Source organism: Alligator mississippiensis, chromosome 10, assembly GCF_030867095.1.
Source record: "Alligator mississippiensis isolate rAllMis1 chromosome 10, rAllMis1, whole genome shotgun sequence".
NCBI lineage: Eukaryota > Metazoa > Chordata > Crocodylia > Alligatoridae > Alligator > Alligator mississippiensis.
The window spans coordinates 74105499-74129348 of record NC_081833.1 but is presented as its reverse complement, the minus strand read 5'-3'; the positions used below and the strand labels follow the sequence as shown (position 1 = coordinate 74129348).

General features: G+C 45.7%; 2 protein-coding genes across 4 annotated transcripts in view; one reads left to right on the top strand and one right to left on the bottom strand.

The window, feature by feature from the left end:
- ZCCHC14 (zinc finger CCHC-type containing 14) overlaps positions 1–9001 on the top strand; it is a 71095-nt gene extending 62094 nt beyond the window's left edge. For both annotated transcript variants that reach the window (XM_019491168.2, XM_006276705.4), the window contains 4 exons: positions 820–947; positions 1390–1530; positions 1620–3071; positions 4662–9001. In XM_019491168.2, coding sequence (XP_019346713.2) covers positions 820–947; positions 1390–1530; positions 1620–3071; positions 4662–4717 — 1777 coding nt within the window. In that variant the 3' untranslated portion in view covers positions 4718–9001. The remainder of the gene's footprint in view (positions 1–819; positions 948–1389; positions 1531–1619; positions 3072–4661) is intronic.
- A 1157-nt stretch (positions 9002–10158) lies between these two features.
- Positions 10159–21351, bottom strand: MAP1LC3B (microtubule associated protein 1 light chain 3 beta). Of its 2 annotated transcripts, none has more exons than XM_059713927.1 (4): positions 21046–21351; positions 15220–15275; positions 13508–13614; positions 10159–12090 (listed from the first exon to the last, which is right to left on the bottom strand). In XM_059713927.1, exons 1-4 carry the CDS (start codon positions 21104–21106, stop codon positions 11916–11918), a joined length of 399 nt encoding a protein of 132 aa, XP_059569910.1. In that variant the 5' UTR covers positions 21107–21351; the 3' UTR covers positions 10159–11915. The 2 variants fall into 2 exon arrangements, with proteins under 2 accessions (XP_059569910.1, XP_006276766.1); XM_006276704.4 differs by lacking the exon at positions 21046–21351 and adding an exon at positions 16972–17088.
- Between the last annotated feature and the right edge of the window lie 2499 nt (positions 21352–23850).

The window sequence follows — 23850 nt, the reverse complement described above, 5'->3', positions numbered from 1 at the left end:
GCTACTTAAGCATTTGCGTGAAGGCACAGTAGGCCAAGGTATACTGCTCAAGAGAGACATGTTGCTTCCTGAGCAGTGGCTTGGACCGTCGGTTTAGAACTGCAGTCTCCCCTTTGTTGACAGTGAACAGGCACACTTGTGGGTAGGAGATTTGCTTCCAGATTGGGGATGCAATATGCCCTGTGTTTAGCAACTAATCTTTTAATTGTTTCATTATAAACTTGCATGCAGACTCACTCAGTGGCCAAATGTTCTCGCTTTCAGGAATGATGCTTTTTCTATCCTCTGTTTTCCCTCCCCCATCCTCTCTTTCTCCGTATGTTTCTTTTTCATTCTGCATTTCTTTCCCCTCCGTCTCCTCTATCTTCAGTCTCCTTCAGTTCCCCATCCTGGCTATAGAATGATCTGTGCCCATATAGTTAGAGGCACAGTGAAGTTTCATCTTCCAGCTTTGGGGCTACCCCCTAAATGAGTTAACTATGGACAGGAGGGAGTTCCCATATCTGAGTCGGGCTGTCTGCAGGCTGAGGAAGACATTACTCCGTTGGTTATACTCGCTTTACATGTGGAATTTTAATTAGAACTGAGAATCTATGGAACTGAGATCTACGGAATAGAAAAAATGCCATTTGAAGCATATAAATGTTCTAGTTTGCATTAACTAATGTTTCCTTTTCTCCTCTCCTTTAATCACTGCCTTTGAATTAACTAATGTATTAGTTGTACAGCTGTAGATATTCATGTACTAATGTACATTTGTATTAATTCATTTGTATTAACTAATGTTTCTTTTTCTCCTCTCCCTTATTGGCTGCATAGGGAAAAATCAGAGAAACGGTGCCTAAATCCAACAGCACCTTCTTCGGTTACTGGCAGCGGGGTGGCTAGGGTCCCTCCAACTACTCACATAGGGCCTCTCCAGAATATTCGTGGCAACCATGCTGCAGGTAAATACACAATGTAAAGAACAGTGCACTGCTGCCAGGGTTAGGCTGGGTATCTTACTGCACAATAAAAAACTCACGGCTTTGCTGCTCCAGCCCCCAGATTAGAACTGACTTGCTTCATGTGTTCTTATCCTTTATGATCTTTGATGATTGAAAGATCTTATTCCTGGGGGGATATTTGAGTGATGAAGATGTAACTGCAGTTCCGTGGCTTGCATATGAAGTGCTGGTTTTGCTGGTGACTAACCATTGGTCCTCTGGACTTGTATTCCCTGGGCCAATATGAAGCCCTATGAGGCTGAAGCATTCCTCTGTTTTAATGGCCATGGTGTTGTGAAAATACCCATCAGCTGCAGTGTTGTAACTAGGCTTTTGATACCCAGATGACAGTTCTGCCATTAGTTTTCACGTTTTCCCTGATTTATCACGTGTTTGTCCCTAGAGCTGCGTGTAGATGTGGATCAGCCATCCCACCCTCTGCCCCGAGAAGGCAGTTCTTCTGAATACTCCAGCTCTTCTTCCAGCCCCATGGGGATCCACACCAGAGAGGAGAGCTCGGACAGTGCTGAGGAGAACGAGAGGCGTAAGGGAAAGCGAGCAAAGCTTCTGTTTGCATTTGATTTGCCTTATCTGGCAAAGCAGTTGTATTTATAGATCTGTTTCTGCCTCTAGGTTTAGAGATTCACTTGGACGGTTCAGAAAAGGAGAAACCTGTGATGTTACTGAATCATTTTACATCCAGTTCGGCCCGACCCACAGCTCAGGTTCTACCAGTGCAGAACGATGTTGGCTCCAATCCGTCCAGCCACCATACCTTGTCAATGCAAGTGATGCCAGCAGCCTCTACCCACATCACTCCTAGTCGAATGCTGAATTCAGTTCATAAATCAGAGCGTGGAAATACAGAAATGAAGCTTCTTTCACTTTTGTCTTTAGAAGAACGAAATAAAGTTTCACCTGGAGCCAGAAGCAGCATTAAAATGGAAAAGAGCTTTGGGAATACAGTGGTGGATGTGACGCCAACCTCATCTCATCAGCCTCTGCAAGTGCTCTCAGGAGTTCCAGAAAACAGTTCACCTGCGTCTACAATTAACTTTGGTCATCGGACAAAAGTTGTACACGCTTCAAGTCTGGACCGAGTGATAAAGACACCCCAACAGCCAGCACTAATCGTGGAAACGAGTACTGCTCCCACCGTGACATCCAGCACAGTCTTCCAAATGGCTCGTCCACCCATGAAGCTTCTGGTATCTTCTTCGGTTCCGACTGATTCTGCCATTGCTGGGCAGACATCCTGCTCCAGTAATATGCAAATAACTATGTCCCCTGCAATAATAAATCCCCGAACTGCTCTCTATACAGCCAACACCAAAGTTGCCTTTTCTGCAATGAGCAGTATGCCAGTGGCCCCGATGCAAGGCAGCTTCTGTGCGAACAATAACACTGTCTCTTCCAGCAGCCATCCATCCACGTCATTCGCAAACATGGCACACTTGCCCAGCTGTCCCGTACCCAGTTCTAGCCCCACACTGTCATCAGCCGCTGAGAACAATTTCTATAGCAGCAGTAGCAGCAGCAGCAGTAGCAACAGCAACAGCAGCAGTGGATCTGCAGGGAACATCCCGGTACCAAATCAGAATCACCATCACCACCACCACCAACAGCAGCAGCAGCCTCCTGGCTGCATGGTGTGTAGCTCCTGTGGATGTAGTGGGAACTGTGGCTCAAGTGGTCTGACTGTCAGTTATGCGAACTATTTCCAGCACCCGTTTTCAGGGCCTTCAATGTTTACTTTTCCATTTCTGCCCTTCAATCCTTTGTGTAGTAACGGCTACATCAACACGCAGCAGTACAACAGCAGCACAACCTTCCCAATGGTTCACTCTCCTTACAACAGTGGTTTAACCCCAGACTCTGTCATGAGCGGGCAGTCCGCGTTTGCAGTACCACCCATGCAGAACTTTATGGCAGGGACAGCGGGAGTGTACCAGGCACAGGGAATGATGGGAACCAGCAATGGTTCAAACCACAAAAAAAATGGGAACCTCTCCTGTTACAACTGTGGGGCCAGTGGTCACCGAGCTCAGGACTGCAAGCAGCCACCAATGGATTTCAATCGGCAAGGTAAGAAACTGGTGCTGATGCGGGGGTGTCTGCGTGCAGAGCTGCAAATTCATGTGAATGGGAGTTTCCATGCAGTTGAGGGACCAGTGAATCTAATGGCGATAGCTTTTCTTTATACCAAGTTTTGCGTAATCCCAGACAAGCATCCAGTTCTTCGAAGCCCTTTTCTTCTAAGGGATGACGAACTTTTGGGCTAACTTCATAGAAATGGTATTTATTTTGGTGCACAGAACCAACCCCAGTTTTATGCCTAACTTTAGCCCTGTTGTGGTGGCTTAACTGGAACACACGTGTGAGTGTCTTGAATTGGACCCCTGTTGAGAATTAATTGGTCTCTGAAGAAAGGAAGAAGTGCAGTGTCTTCGTCTGACCTAGTTGTTGCTGCTGACACCATCTGTCAGTTCAGCCCCAAGTCATCCTGTTATTTTTGAACATGGGGTTATCCCAGAAGTTCATAAAATATTTAAAAAAATAAGTAGAGGCCATCATCTTAACTAGGTGTGCACATCCCTTTAACAGACAAGGTTCTTTGGGTAAATGTGGTATCTTTTATTAGACAAACTAAATAGTTGGAGAAATTGTTCTTTGCAAACTTTCGGGTACAAAAATCCTTCTTCAGGCAGAGGGAGAGACATCCCTTTGAAGGACTTGAGTCAGAGTTGCTGGAAATGCACATTCCAGTGCGTAGACTCTGTCATAGCAAAGCCTTCTCCAGAAGAGATTTAAAATCCTTGAGCCAGGGCAGACGTATTTGGGAGTAAGATATTGCCATACCAGGAGTATATTCAGGTCATAGCTCTCTATTTTCTTGACATATTGGTTAAAATATTGTACGTGTAGTATTGCCTGGCAGAATAAAATGCAACCTTCTGGATAGAATTGGGGAACTAAAGCGATAGATTTTAGATCATCTTGGGTATGGCCCATGTCTGTGTTTGTATTTGTATAACCAGGGCAGGCAGTTATTTTGGGCAGAGGGCCGCTTACTGAGTTTTGGCAAGCTATCAAGGGCTGCATGACAGGCAGCCCAGGGCAGATAAATATTAATTTTCTAAATTTTTTAGGGGCCCCGCGGGCCGGATAAAATGGCCTGGCGGGCCGCATCCGGCCCCCCGACCGCATTTTGCCTACCCCTGGTTCAGACCATGCCATCAGCACTTAAATACAATTTAATAATAGACCCCAAGAGGCAATACAGAAAATTAGTGGTGTTCTTAGGCCATAATATTTTGATAATGGCAGATTAGAAGAATGTGAACGTGTCCTAATCAGGCCCAGGTCAGAGAAGTACAGTAATGCAATTTAAAGCTGCAGTTCATCATTTCTTTTTAATCTGTTTTGAATGACTTTTGTTGCTCTTGAAATTGCATTGCAGCCACTGCATCTTGCCTTCTTTTTATGTGTTGCTGTATTTTTACTTCCCACTCCTCCTGCTAGTACTAGACATCTCCCTGACAGGCATTTCCTGTAGCATCATAGTGATGAGATTAGCTACTGGTTTTATTCTGCAACCTATCTTTTCAATAAGTAGATGTTTAAAATGTTGTGCACTTGACTTCCTTCTTTTTTCCCTTTGTTCCTCTCCTCCAGGTACATTTAGGCTGAAATATGCTCCTCCATCTGAAAGTCTCGACTCCACAGACTGACATTTTCTCTGGCAAGAAAACGCTGTAAGCCATGGAGATATAAGGACATTTAAATACAAAACTGAGACGTCCAGTTGCTGTTAAGCTTAATGTATTTTTAATCCAAAGGTGCTTTACTTTACTAGACTAGGTAGAAAATCTAGCTTAGGGGTGCAACAAACCCATTTTTGATTGCCAAAATTCAAGCTTGGATCTTGGTGTTGGAACTTGCCTAGTACGTATCTTGTGACTGATGCGTGCAGGACGGCAGGTGAAGGTGGCCAACTATGTTTTCTGTTGCAAATACAAAAAACAAAAGAAAAACCCTACGCTTTTTTTTCTTTTCTTTTCTTTTCGCTGAAGAATGTTGCCATATTTGGACCTTCCAAGATGAAATGCATAACTCCAGGGCAGCTACGTTGCGGTGTGAGATGAGAGCCGGAGGTTGAAGGTACGAGTGGCCATTCGCCAGAGGGCCTTTGACCACCCCTGGGCTAGGTAAAATGTCTACTTTTTTTTCAAAAGTGATCAGGCACTAATCTCTGGGATTTTTAAGGATTGCACTACAGAAGAATGTAAAACTATTCAAGCTTTCTGCACTTTTAGCAGACCATGTCGCTCTGAGACCAGTGCAAGAGGCAAAGAAGTTCCAACTTTTAAAATTGGCACCAGCAGGCTATGTGACTTATGTAAAAATCCTGAGTAATTTTCTCCTTTCCCCTCCAAAAGAAGACACACGGCAATTCCAGTTCCTTCTGGAAACAACCTTCCTCTTCACCATCACCTTTGCTACTAGAGAGTGCTGGGTTACCGACAGCTGAATAAACTTAGTTTCCAAGGGTCTATGTCCCAGAGACTCCAGAGTCATTAAGGCTTCAAGAATACAGATGTTCTTCTTCTTTTTTTTCTGTAACACACAAAACAGCTTTTACGCCCTGTAACTGTATATAGGTCTCTTTCACAGAAACCTTACTATGGTTTTGTAAATGAATTTTAAACCATCCTAAAAAATAAACTCTGGCAGCAGAGTTTGCAAGCTATTGCTTTACCTGATAGAACGAAACTTTGACTCCTACCCCGGGGCTTCGGCTACAGGATTCAGTGGTGGTAGAAGTCAAACGTGTAAAAGGTAGTAACTTACATTATCGTCAAGACGTTGAAGGATTTACTGTCGGCCTCCTTTGTTGCGGTAGATTGTAGATTGCCTTGGGGTTAACTACCTAGAATACAGAATTGCGAGGCGGCAAATTAAAATTGAGACTTGGGAGGTAGCCAAACCAAGTTCGTGTTGCTGAATTGAAACAGTGTAGTCCTGTCTTGATGAAGGAACACGCAAATCCTCCTGACTTGCCCAAGGAGACACAGGCCTGAAACGTATAGCGATCTTTGTGTACTCAAACCCAGAAGACGACATTAAAATCTGAGGTCTTGCTTATGCTGGGAATTGCTTTTCCACCAGTGTAGCCACGCCAGTGTAACAAAGCATTTGTGCTGGTGCAGTGTACAGCACTTCTTACGCTGGGGCAAAGCTTCTCAAGGTCGACGAGACCTTAGCTACCGAAAAGTTGGTTTGAGCAGCCAATGCAGTAAGTTGCCCGTCAAGATTTTTCTGGAAATGTTAGTGAGAATTTGAAGGTGTGGGCCATTCTTCAGTTCCATTTGCTCAAAATGGATGGTCAGCCTCATCGTGAAACGCCAGCAGGTTAGGGCAGCGCGATCAATTAGTACCTCCAAAGAACCACTGTCACCTGAGGCGACAAGACACCAACCTTGTTCCAGGTAGATTATCTTTGGAGGTCATACCATTTTTTTTTGGCTTCATGAAAACCAAAGTCTAAAGCTGTGTAACATTTGGTTTAAAAAGAAAATCTGTTCTTTCTTATTTCTATGCAATTCGGGAGCTCCATATTTCTGTATCCTTAAATGGTTCAGTTCACACTACACAGCATTGCTTGCAATATTGGAAGTTATGTTTGCTACGCCTGTATCGTAAGGAGGTTCGCGAGCAACGTTCAGACCTACAACACTAAAGTGATGAAAACTGACAATGCAATTTACTTTGCCTTAATGAGCTTGAGACAACGGGAGGAACAACCTGTCATGCTGTGTTATGTTAAAGGACACTTGCAGTTTTCACTTAAAATGTTTACTATTTAAGATTTTGAGGGTCTCTCCAGTGGCCTGGAACATGTGCTGAAAGCCAAACTTTAACATTTTTTCACTTTTTTAAAACAATATTTTAAAACCGAACTGTATTTAAATAAACTGTATTTCACCAGACATGCAAGTATTACAAACCCTCACAAAAGACCGAACAACGAGAGCAAAAAACTTAATATTTTTCTGTGATATTTTGCTTTGGTGGCCATGGTTGGGAGCATAGTCTGGTCTAATATTCATCAGAAAGTCAAAAGGGTCACCAGGAGCATGAAACTAAGACTGAACTCTTGTCCAGCAAACTTCTTTAAAAACCATTTCATTCCTATGTTCAAAACGGTCTTCAGGATTGCTTCCTCTATGTAAAGTTAAGGCTGATGTTTCCTCAAGGGGCTTACGTGCACTTACAGGTACATTTTTAAAATTGCTAAACCTGATCTTAAAGTCAGTTTGTATTCAGAAGCGTGAGTAAATTGAAGGGACATGCACTTAATGCACAGATACTTGTTTGAAGAACCAGTACTGTTCTGAGAGTTTTCCCTGAATCAAAAGGAGTTGTAGCTTCACATCTGTTAGTGCAGTATGTTTGCTTCGTACCAAGAACAACCGAAGTTGGTGAGCCTATACGGAGCACTTTAGATACATAAAATGATTCTTAATCCATTTTTAAAAAGGCATAAATCCTTCTGTTTTCCTCTGTCTTCCCCCCAGTTAGGCAGCTAGGCTCTGGAATAGCAGTTCCAGTCTCAGGAACTGAAAGAACCAGCTCGTAAAACCTACTCTTGTAGGTACAGATATGGAAAATACACAGAATTAGCTCTTTGTTCATACCTTTGCCCTGCAAGTATAAACTTGGTTAGTTCTCTAACGGGATTCCCCTGTAGGGTAAAACCGATGGTTTAAAAATGCAAAACAATAGGGCGACCCCTTGTCACGTTCAGCTTGTCGTTTCATTGCAGCATAAGAATCGCGGGGTGGATTATAGCTCTGTCTTTACTTTGGAGGAGTAAATGGTGCATAGTGAAGTTTCAGAATAGTCTTTCTGATGTGTGACATTGGTGAAGTAGAATAAAATTATCAACACTTATAGTTCAGAAACTCAGCAGCAGAGGCGAATTCACGTTCATGCTGGACACTAAACTACAGGAGGTTCAATAAGGAAGAGTTGTCTTACCAAGCGGGGTGTTTTGATCATTGGATTCTGTAGTAAATTTTCCTAAACGGCTACATCAGCTTTCATATTTTGTGAAATTTCCCAAGCGGCTTGTAAAACACAACTGCTAGCATCCTGCCAGGAATCAAGTGAAATGGCGATATAAACCAACCCCTCTTCCGGTTGCCTCCCCTTGCATTTTATGCCCTTTATTGCTTGCTGATTTTGTGGTGATGATACCAAGGTATCGAAAGCCTTCATTCACTGTATTTGGCAGAGAAATTAGAAAATTAAAAAAACCGAGCAGAATGCACTCCCCCACCCCAAATGATTGGTTTTTGCCATTACTTTTACAGGGATCTCAGTCCCAAAAAGCATGCAGTGGAAGTCACTGACACTCGAAGCCATGCATTCTGGGTTCTCCAGACTTCCCTTTTCAGCTGGAGGAACATTTGGAAAGTCTCAATAAATGTAAATGCTTGCAATAGTCTATAGAAAACCATTTTTGTTTGTTGAGGCCAAAGGTAAATGTTACTACATCCGTACTAAAGGAGGCCGGTACCAATATCCATGACTTTATCTGTGTCATAACAAACCCTTGGGACTACCTGTTGTCTCTGTTAAATTCTTAGGTAGTTGAGAAATGTTTTGGTACTGAAACAGCAAAATCCTGTGTGTTTTGAAGTGCAGATTAACAGCTTCTTTTGGAGGTAACTTTCCATTAGGAATGAAGGAAACTCCTACTCCCATTTGAGCCATTTCTTTTACTTCAGTCAATTCTAGTATTACAAATTGTGCATGTAACTTTATAAATATTTTAAATAGTTTTGTAAATATTTAATATCAGCTAATTTGATTTTGAACTGTAAATGTCAAGTATTCTGGTATTGGGATTTTTATGTTTTATTATACTTTGTTAAAGGTAAAATTGTACATTTTTAGAATGTTTTTATCTGAGTAAATTTAATGTATGGAAAATAAAAAGTAAAACAGTGCTTAAGCAGCATTTCTTTATTCTTTTAGGCTTCTCCAACTCAAGCGGGTAAGTACCAGGAATAAACCGTACAGGTAAAAGGCAGGGTGGAGGTGCACCTTTCTTAACAGGTAAAGTTCTCTTTAATCCAAGTCACTGGCTGAGGGCTGTCACCTCGTCTATTTGCAGCTGCTGCTCTCTAGAACCACTGCGGCTGAGTCAAGGACATTCAAGGCTGTCCTGCAGATTATGTTGAGCCCTTGATAAAGTGGGCCTTTGTGCGGCAGGCTGCTTGTTGTCCTAGTCACCAGCAATTCTGTGGTGAGCATTGGCTGGGACTGTCCCAGGATGCAGGCAGGATTACAATGCCGGTCTCCAGTGGCTAAAAACCAGGAATTACTAAGCACATCTTCGAAATTTGAAGGCAGCCACTTTAAATCCCAGTTCTGTTGCACTGTGTCCTTACGGTAATGTATGCAGAAACCACCGAGTGATTTCCTGCCGGAGATGTTCCATTAAAAGGCTGCAGTCTTAAACTGCTGCAGGCCTAAATTCTGCCATCCACACTGCTGTTTTAGTACCATACTAGTCAGTCTCATCTGGGTCATTATGGACTGCTCGGTGAAGATGGCTTAATAGCAACTTAAATGCATCATGCTTTTAAACCGCTCTGTTCCTCCAACTAAACTCCAGCAATTTAGATTTCAGCTTTGAACAGAAAGCCAGCTGGAGATTCTTGAATGACAGGAAGGTCTTGATTGAAAAGCTGTGGGCTAGGAAGTAGGTGTTCCCCCTAGAAAGCATTTAAACCATTTACTATCAGACACAAGTCTCCGTGGGTAGCTAATTATTATCCTTTTATTACAATTACAGTTCCACAATCCATCCTTCCCTACTCTAAAACAGCAGTCGGGCTGGTTTAGGATGGCCACATACCTCCTTTATTTCCAGCAAACACTCCTCTTAGGTTTGTGCCTGGATGTTCCACTCAGCACTTATTTCAATACTATTTATTCAGTGTCCTGGGCATCACTAGAGATTATTCGTCTGCACTGGGACCTGCCAGGCCGACATCATTCAGCCATGCACTGAAACAGGTGGCATTTGTCACTACTGTCTCCCCTTCTGCTAATGGATGTTTAAGGCAAGGAAGTCTATAAATAACCACTCAAGCTGCAATTACGGTGGGATGTAATCCATCCATTTCAGCACTGTATTAATTTTAAAAAAAGCAACATTTGTACAGGAATCTGTCATCGAACACAGTAGTTACAAGAATGGCTGTCAGTCTCAAGTGAAACCATGATTTTACATAAACCAAACTATAAAAACATAGGACAAGCTGCACTGAAGAGTTTACGCTGAAGTAAAAACACAACAAACGTTTAAAAAAAAAATAATTAAAAAAAGTTAGAAATAAGCACTGAACAAGATGCATGCAAAAAGGTGTCAGCAGATACAAACTGTACACCTTATTGATCTAGAGTGCCCAGATGCAGTAGTATTGCTTTTTTCCCCACCCGCCCCCAATTATAGCAAGTTAACTTTCAGTAACAGATGCAATTAGTTCACGGATGTGTGTCATATAAAGATAACTCTTATTCAGTCTGCTATACTCCACTTTACAACATCAACTCTAGAAGGAGGACAGTGATCCTACTCGAGACATTCCTTCTCCACAGGATAAGCCCCTATTTATAGTGACAACAGCAATGCCAAGATTTTTCAGCCACATGCAAGTGGCGAGAAACTTCAATGATGGGATGACCATTTGCTCCTAACGTGAAATGCTTTTAAAACAGAGCACTTTCCCCTACCCCCTCACTTATAACATGCACAACAAGTGACAGACGGTTGTAGGCAGTTTGGATTCATATTTCCAGCAGCAGATCTGAATCCAGGATGGATGGGTGTACAACACATGAGAAGGCCTGGATGCACCGTAGAGCTTATAGGTAACCACACAGCTGCGAACATGGAGCGAGAGTGGAGGAGGGACCAGGCGGATCCAAAGACTCAACATTATGGGGCACTACTCGTTTTTCCAGTTGCATTAGCCTGCTTTGCAACTGGTTGCATCTATCCCCACAGTCTTGTTTACTGAAGTCATTTCTTTGCACCAACCCTGCCCACCTGCTATTTTCCAGGTTGCACGGGGGTGGGGGGGAGGGGAGGCAAAGAAAAGAGACCCCTACAGGTTAGAAGGAAAACAAGATGCTACTGAGCAGCAGTATATCAGTCAAAATACAAAATGCTGAGAGAAATCTCCAGCCTTCACTGCTATTAGCCTAAGAACCTTAACATATGCACTTCCTAAAACTAGAGGAAAGCTGGGGTGTTCAATGGGAATATTTAACTATCTGGCACCTCCTTATACAGCGGCGGTACCAAGAAAGATGATAAACTTCCCTCCCAACCATGTGCTGCAACAGACTGCAAGCACTGAAGCAGAGCAATTCCATAACTTGACCCAAAAGTTTAGGATATTCCCTGTCCTTGCTCTCCAGTAGAACAAAAAAAAAAAAACACACAACCCTTTCCTTGACAAGCTGGATTTTTTTTTTTAAGGAATTGTAGAGGGATTTGCCACAAAGATGTCACACTGAGACACGTGGGTTCACTACATGAAAAGGTGCCAATTCCTTTATTACAAAGGCCAGCTGAGTGTCCCTTTTATTGGCTATTTACATATGCAAAGTATGGTTCCATTCAGAGTCCAGAAACTTAAGTGTGCCTGTGTTAAATATTACAGTAGGTTTTCAAAGCAGGATCTGCCTGTCTGTACTGGCACTCCTCTCTTTAATATCCACAAACAAGGCAAGGCAAGATGAGAACACCTGCTAAAGCAAGACTACACTATGGTACTGAGGGCAGAGTGACATCCCTTTCATTTTCCTGGGGCGTGAGGGTCAAACCAAAATCCTAGGCTAGAAGCCTTACACAGCCGAGTGCACTCCAAAGGTTTCCTGAGAGGCGTAGACCATGTAAAGGAATCCATCCTCATCCTTTTCGCTCTCGTACACCTCCGAGATGGGCGTCGAGACGCTCACCATGCTGTGTCCGTTCACCAGCAGGAAGAAAGCTTGGTTCGAGTTCAGCTGCAAGCGCCGTCTGTTATAGGAAGGAGAGACACGTTACAGATGCCAATCTCGGGGGCACCAGGAGGAGGTAAGAAAGGCTCCCCAAGGCAGGATGCACCGCAAGCCTCCATGAGGAATAATTTTCTTTAACACTTAGTCTAGGGTGTAAGAATCACAAGAAAGGCAAGCCATTTCTGCACAGTTCAGGAACTGGAAGCCCCAAACGGGGGAGAGGAAAAGCCAGACGGACGACAGCGTGAAGGACAAAGCCATGACTTTTTACATGGTTTACACATGCCTGAGAAGCCAAGTGCTCCGAGTAGCAGCCTATTTTTTCGGGTAGCCCTGACAGGATGGGCCCCGCCTCTGACCCTGCAAACACTAAATCATCTGCAGGGGGATGGTGGCCTTGTTGCAAGACCCCAAGTAGGAAGACGGGGAGGAAAGCACAAGCTTATTCTTGAGACCTTGGGTTTTGGAGTGGAGCAATCCCCTCACCCACTGGCTGGAGGGGAAAAGTAAAAATCAAGCAGACTGATCCAGAAAGATGGGACATGATGGAAACTGCATCATTACCACGTTTCTGCAGTGGTACAATCTAAGGCAGCCTAGCTTCCGCCCTACATGGCGGCTAGCATGTACCCAGCTTGAGCTGAAGTTTTAGGCACGCAGGGAACAAAAGGCCTATTCTACATAACATCCATATGCGAGCTCGGGGGATGTTCCTGCACCACGGCAGGGTTTTGGTGTACACCACCGCCTTTCTGCAAGTACATGGTGTAGACCTGCCCATTTTTGAAAGCAAGACTGTCCAACTGGGGGCCCACAGGCTCACAGTCCAGATGCCACTCTTCCTCCCACCACTCTCCTATGCTGCCAGCAGGCTGTCCCACAGGCTTCTCCAGCTTCCTGCCCCTACCCCTTACGAGGGGCAGGACAGGGCAACACAGCGCATGAGGTGCTCCCATACATGTGCAGGGAGGCTATTCAATGTGCTTTAATTACAGCGCATCAGTGCAGACTCGATTAATCGAGTTTGCTGGAGCATGGCAATTACTGCGCTCCAGCTGACTCCAGTCACGTGCATCAGCCTCCCTGCGCTGAACAATGGTAGAGGGGTGCTTTAAACTAAAGCTCAGTCGACAAGCTTTAGTTCAAAGCGGCCCACTGCCATTTTTCAGTGCAGGGACACTGATGCACCAAGCATTTCAATTAGCGCAGCTCTCAGAGCTGTGCTAATTAAAGCACCCCCACCCCCGCTTCCCAGAACATGTCTATAAGTGCCTGGGATGCCCACCATGTGGAACAACTTATGATCTGGAAGCGTGGAGGACTGGGCCACTTAGAAGCTGGAGAGCCCTGGTTTAAAGAGTCACCCAACACATTCACCCACTAGCAAACTAGCGAACGAGACTGCGATTTGGATCTGGCACATGTTAACATACTACCTGATGATCTTGATCAGCTCGCTCATGTTAACATGATCTGGTACCAGGAACTTGGTTTTATCCAGAACTGGAAGCTGCTTCTCCCCTTTGTACCTTTCAATAATGACCTGGAAAAAAGAAAAATTCAGTTCCAATGATGCACTGGAAGCAGGTGCAAGCAGCTCCAAGGGGATTCCCACCCTTGCATTATTTTCAGTTTAAAAGCATTTATGAAGAGCAAAGGTCAGACTCCGAGTGGTTATAACCACTTGCAATCTTGCTTCGTTTTAGGTGGGGCAGCTCCTCCAGGGCTCAGCTGCATGTGCACGCACCTCTGGTCAAAAGATGAAAAGACAAGCAGGGATTTTAGACCCACCATCAGCACAGTTCCAATATTGGACATATAGCACTGTCTATACAGCATCATCTCCTCTGGAGCCAGCTTAAACACAGACCTGGCTAAAAAAGCTGTTGCTCTCTTCGTCTAGTGGCAGTGGACCTTGCCGAGACGGGAAGGAACAGCATTATTTTGGTCAGAGGGAAGTTAATGTGGCTGAGGGCCAGCTCAGGCACGTTCAGTTTCCATTTTCCTTTTGAGTGGCGACTGCAACCCCAGGTTTGGCAACGAGCTTTCTCATAACTTAGACCAGAGCTGCTTGCAGTGGAACCTCCACTGATGATAATCAACTTCCAGCACTGAGGTTTCTGATGACATTATTACTTCTGTCTGCAAAGAAGCAAGGCACCCCCCACCCCTCAGTAAGAGGCCAGAAAGCAAGTGCACCCCATGGGAAATAAGGGAGGCAGGCAACTATCATGCAGAGACCGACCAATTAAGCACAGCCTTATTAACAGCACGGCATTGCTCCCGCTGGAGTAGTTTCCTTTGGATTTCAAGCTTTGTTTTATCCTTGCATTTACAGAGATAAGCTCAGACTGCAGCAACCGTGGCAAGAACAGGGACTCCTAATTCACCAGTCACTGGCAGCATCAGCAAGCCTCAGGCAGCTTGCCCCTGAGGAAGTCCAGAGGACAAGGCAGCTGTAAATGCACCAATGCCCCCACCACCATTACAACAAGCAGCACGGTGGAGGTGGCAGGGGGCAAAACCTGAAGAGAGAGGATAGTTCAGACAAGCAGGGTGGCCCTGGCTAAATAGCAAATCAGACAGGAAAGGTTGAAAGGACTGCAGCTGACAACAGGTGTCAACCCCTCGTGTAGCCCAACCCAAACAGGGTAGCTAAGAAGCCACCAGGGTAGTGGCACTTCCACAGGATCCACACACGTGTCTTCTCTTAGGTACATTTCTTAAGGGCAGTGCAGGTCCTTACACAGAACTCAAGCTAAAGCACAAATGAGTGCCTATCCTTCCAGGTCCTGCTCCCCATGGAAGCATCCTCATTCCCCTCTATCAAGGCCATGACACTCATTCTGGTTTGAGCTCTGAAAAGCAAGACTTTGGGCTGGCACTGGATCCTTGGAGGTGCAGTTTTGCTAGAAATCGCACACAGCAACATGGCCGTACCCCAGCAGCCCACGTTGCGTCCAGGGAGGAGCTGCCACCTTCCAGCCCCTGGGCTTGGGAAGCAAGTCTCAGACTCCACAGATCCAAGTCACCCTAAAAGGACAACCCTCAGTCCTGGAGACCCAGCCGTCTCATTGCTGGCTCGCTTGCTCCCTCACCGTGGGACGGAAGCGAGGCCTGGAAGTTAAGCGACAACAGCTGCACTTACTGGTATTTTCGTTGGGTGCTGATCTCGAATCAGTCGTACATCTTCTACTCTTTGCTCTGCAGAAGGGAAAAAGAAAAGCACTGTTTATTTAAAATGCCCAGATACATACTAGATGGCTATTTTTCCCCCTGCGATATCAAGTATGCATGGTTATTTGGCTTTGACTGCCTTGCCAGGCATCTTCCTGTTGAAACAGCAGAATGAAAAGCATTAGTAAAAATAGGAAAGACGAGTCCATCAAAGCAATAAGAAAGCCAAACTCTTCTGGGAGGGGCAGAAGAGTTCTTCAATCAGCAAAGCAACGGCAAGAGGTTAGCGGACACACAGTCCCATCCTCCGTCTGCTGAAGCAGGCAGCACTGACTCACGCAGATTTGCTGCATCACGTCAAATTCTCGTCTCCACCCGCCCATTTGTTTAGGTACGACACCACGTGCCCGAAGAGGAAGTCGTTGGTTAGCCCCGCGTGGGAGCGAGGGCTAACCGAAGCAGGTCAGGCTCCGTTTACACGCGGCAGCCGAGTGTTACACAGGTACAGTTTGTTTCTGTTTCGACTGAACTCCGCACCGACGCTGCTGCCGGAAGCGTCGTTTGCAAACGGCTCAGGGCAAAGGCTGCAAGACAAGTCCCGTTTTCCTTTCGCAGGGACGTCTTAACGGCGCCGACGTAACTCCGCTTTGGCACGGTGCAGTCGGACCGGGCGCGAGCAAACGCAGCTGCCCGGAAATCGGTTCGACCTGCTTACGCCAGGTATAGCCCCCTCCTAGTTGACGCTTGCGGGGCCGTCTTCATCTCCGAGCGCCTTCCCCAGGAGGGAGATTTAGTACTGCAGCACGACGCGGATGCTGCATTTATTGAACCGATCGGGAGCAGGGGAAAAAAAAAAGCCACCGTCGGCACCCGTCAGCCCGATCCCGTTACTCGCACACAAAGGTGCCGCTCGAGAGGCGGCGTCTCGCTCCCCCTCTCCGGTCCGTGCCAAGAGCTCGCGCGTTACCAGCCGCACAAAAGCTTCCCCGTGCCTAGAAAGGACCCGCAGCACGCCCGACGCACGACCCTCGCACGCAATGAGTCTCCGCCGAGCACGGACGAAGCAAAAAAAAGAAGCAGAGGGTCGTTTTCTGCGAAGGCCCCCCCGCACGCTGTTCCCATCCTAAATATGCCCGCACGACTTCCTAAAATTTCCTGTCAACGGATGAATGCCGAACGCCTCCCGTTACGGCCGCCAAGGGCGGAGACGCGTTTCCAGCGGGCGACGTCCTCCACCGCCCAGCTCGCCAGAACCGGGGAAGAGACATTCCAGGAAGGGGGGGGAAAAAAACCAAACAAAAAACAACACAACCAAGCAAAGTGTTTCCTCTAAACTTCCTTTTCACCCGGGGTGGGGAGGACGCGTCCGCGCACGGGAGAGACAGAGACACCTCCTCGCGGACGCCGGCTCCGTCCCGCCGGGCAGCTTTTCCCCCCCCGGTCGTGGGGGGTGACGACGCACCGGATTCGCCAGCTTCATTTGGGGACAGGGGGGGATGGGGGATGGGGGGGGGTTGTTTTTTTTTCCTCCCCAGGACCGGTGACTTTGCAGCCGCCGGGAGAGGGGTCTTTGGGGTGCCCCCCCCCCACAAAAAGGAGGGTGCTTGCTGCCCCTCCCCCACCTCCAGAAGGGGGAGGTGCCCCTCCCCCTAAAAGGGGGGGGTGCCCTGAGCAAAAAGGGGGGTGCCCCCCCCCCACTTCTACCAAGCGGGGTGCCCCTCACCGAAGGAGCGGCGCTGCTTGAAGCTCTTCTCGGAGGGCATGGCGGCGACAGCGGCGGCGGCGGCGGCTCGGCGCTGTCTGCGGTCCCGGGGCCCGCTCCGCCGCCTCCCGCCTGCGTCATAGGGGGGGCGGGGCGGCGCCGCCACGCCCCCAGCGCCATCTTGAGTGTGTCGGTTGCGCATGCGCTGCCCGCCCCTCAACGCCACCTTGAGTGTGGCGGTTGCGTGTACGACCCTCTGCCCAGCGCCATCTTCAGTGTGGCCGTTGCGCGTGCCCGCCATCTTGAGTGTGGCCCCACCCCAGGGAATGGCACCTGTGTGGCACAAGAGACACCGCCATACCAGCCCCCTCCCTGCGCCACGTCGTCCGCCGTGACAGGAAACCGCACGCCTTCGTGTCCGTAGAGGATGACCGGACTGTCCTGTGCGACGGCTGCCCCCTCACGGCGAAGACAGCCTCGACCACGGACACGTGGCCCGAGGGGACTTCAGAGCCACCAGCTGGGATTCCCCTCATTTTCCTTCCTCCGCGCCGTCTTCCTCGAAACGGGCCGTCCTGCCGCTGGGTTGAGGTGGCAGCGCCGTCGGAGGCGGTCGGCTACCAGCTCTCGACGTCAGCGGCCATTTTCTTGAGGGACGCCTTCAACGAGTCCTCGTGGGCCACCGCGACGTCTTCGGTCATAACTAAACGGGGGAGGAGAGCACTCCGGTGGAGCTGGTGCTCGAGGATCACCGACGTTGGTTGCACAAACGCCGGCATCCTCGCTGAACCCGTCTTCCCATTTCACGTGAAGGATTTTCCAGAGGCGCCGTTGGCCGTACCTCCCCCCACATCGTTCCCTTCACGCTGGCACCTTGCCAACCGTTGACCTACTCCAACCTCATCGCCCTACAATAGCACAACCGTGTTACCCCTGAGCACTCCCAACCCCCGCATTGACCACTGCCCCTTGCATGTAATATTGTCCCCCGGGGTCTACGCTGGCAGAGCCCCGCTGCATTGGGTTCGACAAGTGTTGGAACCGGATCCCCCGGCACAGATTTAAGTTACGTGGTATTGACGGGGAACCCACCCCAAACTCAGGCCTGCCTACTTTAATATACCATACTTCTTGTTTATCATCATGGCACAACTGCGGCATGGTTCATTCAATCTACAAGTCAAGTCGAGCATTAGTGTAGACTAGCACTGCTCACTTCCCTCCTGTAGTCACTGGTTCCCTCTGAACCGTGTCCAAATGATACGGCTCTATTACAACCCCAAGCTACAAAACTCGTTATAACTATTAAAAATCTTCCTTCTAGCAATACACGGCCCTGGTCAATCCCCCAGCTCTCTCCTGAGCATCAGCTAAGATGCAGTCGTTCACATTTCACTGCTGAAAACATGGAGAAGAAATACTATTATTTATTTATATCGAACTTGAAGATCTACAAAGTCCCTTCCGACCCTACTTCTATGATTCTGTGAATAAGTGTATTAAATAAATGCTATTTTATCCAACATTACCTCGACGTAGCTTCAGTTTGTTTCGCAGTCTAGAAGAGAACTAGATGTGCAACTAACGAACTTGCTCCACATCCCATTCCTGTCTTCCTGTAGCCACCTGCTCCCCCACTTGTCACATCTCCTACTAAAATGCTGAAGCTTTAATCCAGATCTGGCTAAGGAAGCAAAGGGTGCTTTGGAACTGGTTTAATTAAAACTAACGAGGGTCTGCTGGAAAAAAATAGGGGTCTTACATTCTTCATAGTACTCCAGCAGCAAACCCACACTCAAGCCTAGCTGGCTGGGACTTGTCCCTATACTATCTCAAGGCACCACCTAACAGATTTAATTTTATTATGTGTATGCTTTCAATTGCAAGTTATCAGCCCTTTAAGGGGAACAGCCACTTACCACAGCTGAATAGAGGAAGAGACATTTTCTCCTTGGTTTGTAACCGAGTGTTTATTGACTTCCCTGCACTAACACCGCAAGACAGTTGGGGCATTTTTACTTAATCTTCCAAAATACATTCCCATTCAGGCTGGTAGTGAATCAAGAAGGCTTTAGCTCCAAGGGAATTTTTATCCCACAAACTAAAAAAAAAAAAAATAGGCATTTATCATTGATTGACTTTTAATAACCTGAATATTAACCATGGAGTACTTATTATATATTTTTCTCCTGTTTCTATTAAAATACACCATGTACAAAAAATAGCTTAGTTTGTCAAGGAGATGGGAAAATAAGGGATAGGAAACTAACATCTGGCAGTAGTTTAAGTATAAGAAAGTTCAATTAATTAGTACTTTGCAGGTGCCATTAGGCTCCATCAACTCCGGGGAACTGTAAGAAACATCATATATTACAGATCTGTGCATGTGGTTACAGTTTTCAGGAGGGAACTATGAATACAAGTTACAAGATGCCACATTCACAGGTGATGTTATTTAGATCCAGTGAGGCAACCCAAACTAGACAAATCTCCATTGCAAAACCTGCCATCACACCACATCAGTTGACCAAGACCTCGTTAGACTTGCAATGGAACCATTTCAATTGCAACCCAAGTTTACAGTTGTTCTTCCTATAAAAATCAGCCTCTGCATTGAAAATATTCAGTTGTTTCTTCTTTAAACCTGCCTTATGGTACAAGCCGATGCTGTTACACAGGAGGAAGTTTGACTCCGGTCCAACCATCCCTACGTTCCTTTCTTCATAGTCATGTTCTTAGCACTGTGTTTGTTTTTTAAACAAGGGACAGACCTTGTCTTGATGGGGCAGGAGTTGGAGCTGCTTCCACAACTAGTCAGAGCACAGGGAACTGCATCCAGCAACGTGCTTAGCAAGATGAGATGGTTTCAATGCATTAAGAAGCCCTAAAGTCCAACTGGCTGGTGAACTGGGGATTATCTGTTTCATGGTTAGTTTTCAGGATGAAACTATGATTTCAAATTATAAAGATGCCACATTCACATTCTGCAGTGAAGGCTCAGCAGGCACCTTATGACTCAAGGCCAAGTATTTCCGGTAGCTATACAATTATAAGATGAGATCACTCCAAATAGGACTGCTAAGGGAAATAGCCTTGGGGTCTATGAATGCTTCCACCCTACCAATAGCCAAAAACTGGAGGTGGAACAAAGTTGGCTGGTTATCAGCAAGAGGGTTGATGCACTAGAAACAGACTATAGGACAAAAAACAAACCACATTTATTCTTTGGTCTCTTTATCCAATGAATGATGAAGGGAATCCTTTTTAAAAAGGGACCTCAAAGTTTGAGTTAGTTTATAAAACAGGCTGGACACAGTATTTCATTTTAAATTAATTAATGAGAGAGAGTTGGCACCTCAAAGTCAGGCCTTTGCTTTCAGAAGTGCCTCCATTTGCAAGCCAAACAAAGCATTCTTAGATACTATCCTAAAAAAACCTCACTTTTTTTTTTGTCTGATATTTTGAAGTAGAGACAGGCAATAGAAAGTGAACTTGACACTTTTGTCCACAAATTATCTATCAGATGTTACTGTCCTTCAAGCCCAGGCTTCAGAGCAACAAAGCAGAACAGGTTAGAAAATCTGACTACTTGATTTAGGTGGTTGAATGGTGATCTCTTTTGAAGAGCTTGCTCAGACTACTTTTAATACACCTTGCAACAAACTTTACACCCAAGAGTATAGTTGTCCCCACTTAACAGATAGGGAAACGGGCAGGATGAATTGGCAAGAAAGTCAAAGCTAGTCAGCTGCAGTGCTGGGAATAAACAGCAGCTCTGACACTTCTGCTTGTGCCCCATCCTGCAGGCTACAATAGCCATGAAGACTGAAATAAAACAAACCATAGATTTGGCTATTGTTGGATCCTAAAGCAGGCGTTTGCTGTTAAAAAGTCAGCTCTGTGCAGGGATACAGAGCCCCACATTCAAAATATTTTGTGCCAGGACTTAAATATTCTGCTGCAGTCCACAGAAACATGCAGGCCTACAAGAAGCATTATCTATTAGCTTCGATTCCTATACGGAGTCCATAAATCAAGAGCCTTAGAAGGTACAGGAAGCAAAAAAAAACAATACTGAAATAGGAAAATACAGACCTTCACTTGCCTGTTGTAGGATAGCAGGGCTCATTAATAAGAGGAATTCTTTCCCCAACATCTCTTAGAAACTGCTCTTGGGGAAAACTGGGTCTCATGCTTTCCATCATGGTCCCTTTGAGCAATAATAAATTTGAACTAAAGAGTCTAGAACAGCCAAGAATGACCACCTCCCCCTGCCTTTAATTAGCCAGCCATCTGTCAGGACTGTCTATACTTTTCCCCTAGGGATTCCTTATCACACATTAATGAAGATAAACAGGCTTCTTTAAACCTAGACTGCAGCTTCCACAGGACTCTCAGTAGATATTTGACTCCACTGTTCCCTATAAACAGTTTTTTTTCTGTAGCAACTCAAGGCCTTCAAGAGAAAGAGCTTTTTCTCCCCTCCCCTCATCCCTTCCCGTAGCAACTTTCTAATTTCACCCTTCCTTCCAAGCCAGCTTTGACTGCTAGAAAATAAGGCTGTTTTTACACTCCTCAAGCCTGTTTTTGCACCACTCTTAACATATACTCCAGTACAGGCCAAGAGCAACTTTTTCCCTAAACAAATCCCTAATCGCAAGCCTCTTATCATCATCAAGCTTTGGGCTGCCAGCCTCCAGAACAGTTTACTATGTTTTCGATTAGGGCTAGCTCACCATCATTAGCCACTACAGAAGCTTTTTTCATACTCAGTATCCTTAGCATGGGAGCTATAGTCATGGTTTAAAAACTAGTTACCTACAATCTACTGCTGGGAAGCCCTAAATGGGAAACAGTGGTGGCTGACTTCTTTTAACTTAAGCAGGTCTTTTAAGACACTCACCTGGGGATGTAACCCACCTCCCAGGACTCACTCCAGTTCTCATCTCAGCTAATTACCAGCAGGTTGAATGACTTTCACAATCAGAGTTACCAATCCATCTCAAGTGTCTCTGATAAAAAAATGTTTTAAAGGTCTTCTCTTCGGACATATAAATTTGCTCGGCAGTTAGTGCTGCACTCTTTTTGTAGCAAAGAGTGGTCTTTAGTCCCAGGATTGTTCAGTTAGCATTTACCATCAGCATTTAATTCAACACAGGCATTGAGAGAAAATTGTGAAGCAGCTTTAAAGGCAAAATCCCATAAAAGGAAGAAAAGGCATCTGTATTATGAGAATCTTGCTCTATAATCAGGATCACAATAGTGGGGCTGGTTGTCTAACCAGTGTCCTCATTCAGAAGAATTGTGGCAAATTGCAACCTTTTTTCCCCAAAGAGATTTAGAATAAAAGCTCAATTAACTTGATTGCGAACAGAGGAAGGAAGATAACAAAAGAAGTTCTCGGAGTGCACCCGGATTGTCTAATTTTTTTTCTATTGATCAGACCTGTGACATCAATCCAAGAACAGTTTTGGTCTTGAAAGGACTGAATACAAGGGTGCAGCCATTATCCAAGTTATATAAGTTGTTGTGGGACAGAATTGAGAATTAGCCAGCCGTTGTGACCATTTGAAACAGCTCTGCTGAGGATTTTGGATCAGTGGTTGCTAACCTTTCTTGTACCAGGGCCCATCTGTAATCATCATCGATGGCTAGTCTCCACCCAGTGCTCCTCACCCGCTTGCCCCCCAGTGTGTGGGGCAGCGAGGGTCCCAAGCAGCCCCTGATAGGCTGCAACTTTACCAGCCTTCAAGGGAAAAGCCCCTGGTTCCCACATTTTTCTACTTTAAAGGAGAATCCATTTTTAAAGTTTGTTCATGACCCTTTCATACATTCTTGCAACCCAGTTTTGGGTTGTGACCCATGGCTTGAGAAACACTGTTTTAGTTCCTGTAGTTGCTTCCAAATTGCTGTAGTCCCATGAAGAAAATTCTCTATAGAGTTGAAACATCTTGAAAAGCACTTTCTGGGACAACTGCATCAGCATTTATCCATTATAGAATGAAGCAAATCAACAGCATAATAAAAGGGAAGTCCTTTCGTGAAGAATATAACAAAAATAAATGTTTTGCACTTCTCCATACTGCCTTTTCAGCAAGTGTTAGGGGAAAAAACACTGCTCTTAGCTTACATGTTAATGAACACAGCTAATGATGGTGGTGCTTGTGAAGACTTCTTGGCTTCAATACCATTCTTGGAGAGAAAGGTGGTGTTTTCTTTCAGTGGACACATGGCAAGTCATTCGACAGGGGGCATTGATAACTTAAATGTCTATAGCACCTTTCCTGACAAAAGATCCACAATCTCTTTGCAAGGACTGTACTTTGTATACTGTGTATTTGGTGGCATAATACTGAGTGATATAATAAATATTTTCAACTGTTTTTAGCATACACTGAATGTGAGGATATCTGTGGGCTTTACAAATATTAATTAAAGTCTCAAGAGTGCCTGTGATTTCAGTAAACATCCTCCTCATTTTACAGACTGAAACACGGGGAGCTTTAACCACTTGCCCAAGATTACACAACTGTTACTCAGCAGCAGAGCCAGTTATAGTAATAAAACTCAGAGCACCTGACTCCCAATCTCATGATCTAACCACTGGATGATGCTCCTTCTCAGGACTGCGCCTGCCAGAGGACTTGGACTGTCAGATGATAATTACCCAGACTGGAACCTGTCCAAGACACCAGGAATAACAACCTTTTTGACTGCTGAATTGCCACAGTCTTTAATGATTGCAAGTCACCAGGACCACAGGTGATCAATCAGTCTTAGGTCTCATTAGACCTCCATTGAGTACAGCACCCCTTTACCCCATGTTCTGGCATGGGTTTCAGCACTGACGTAAAGAGAAACCAGCTACATCCTGAGTCATCCGCAGTATATTTTGCAGCA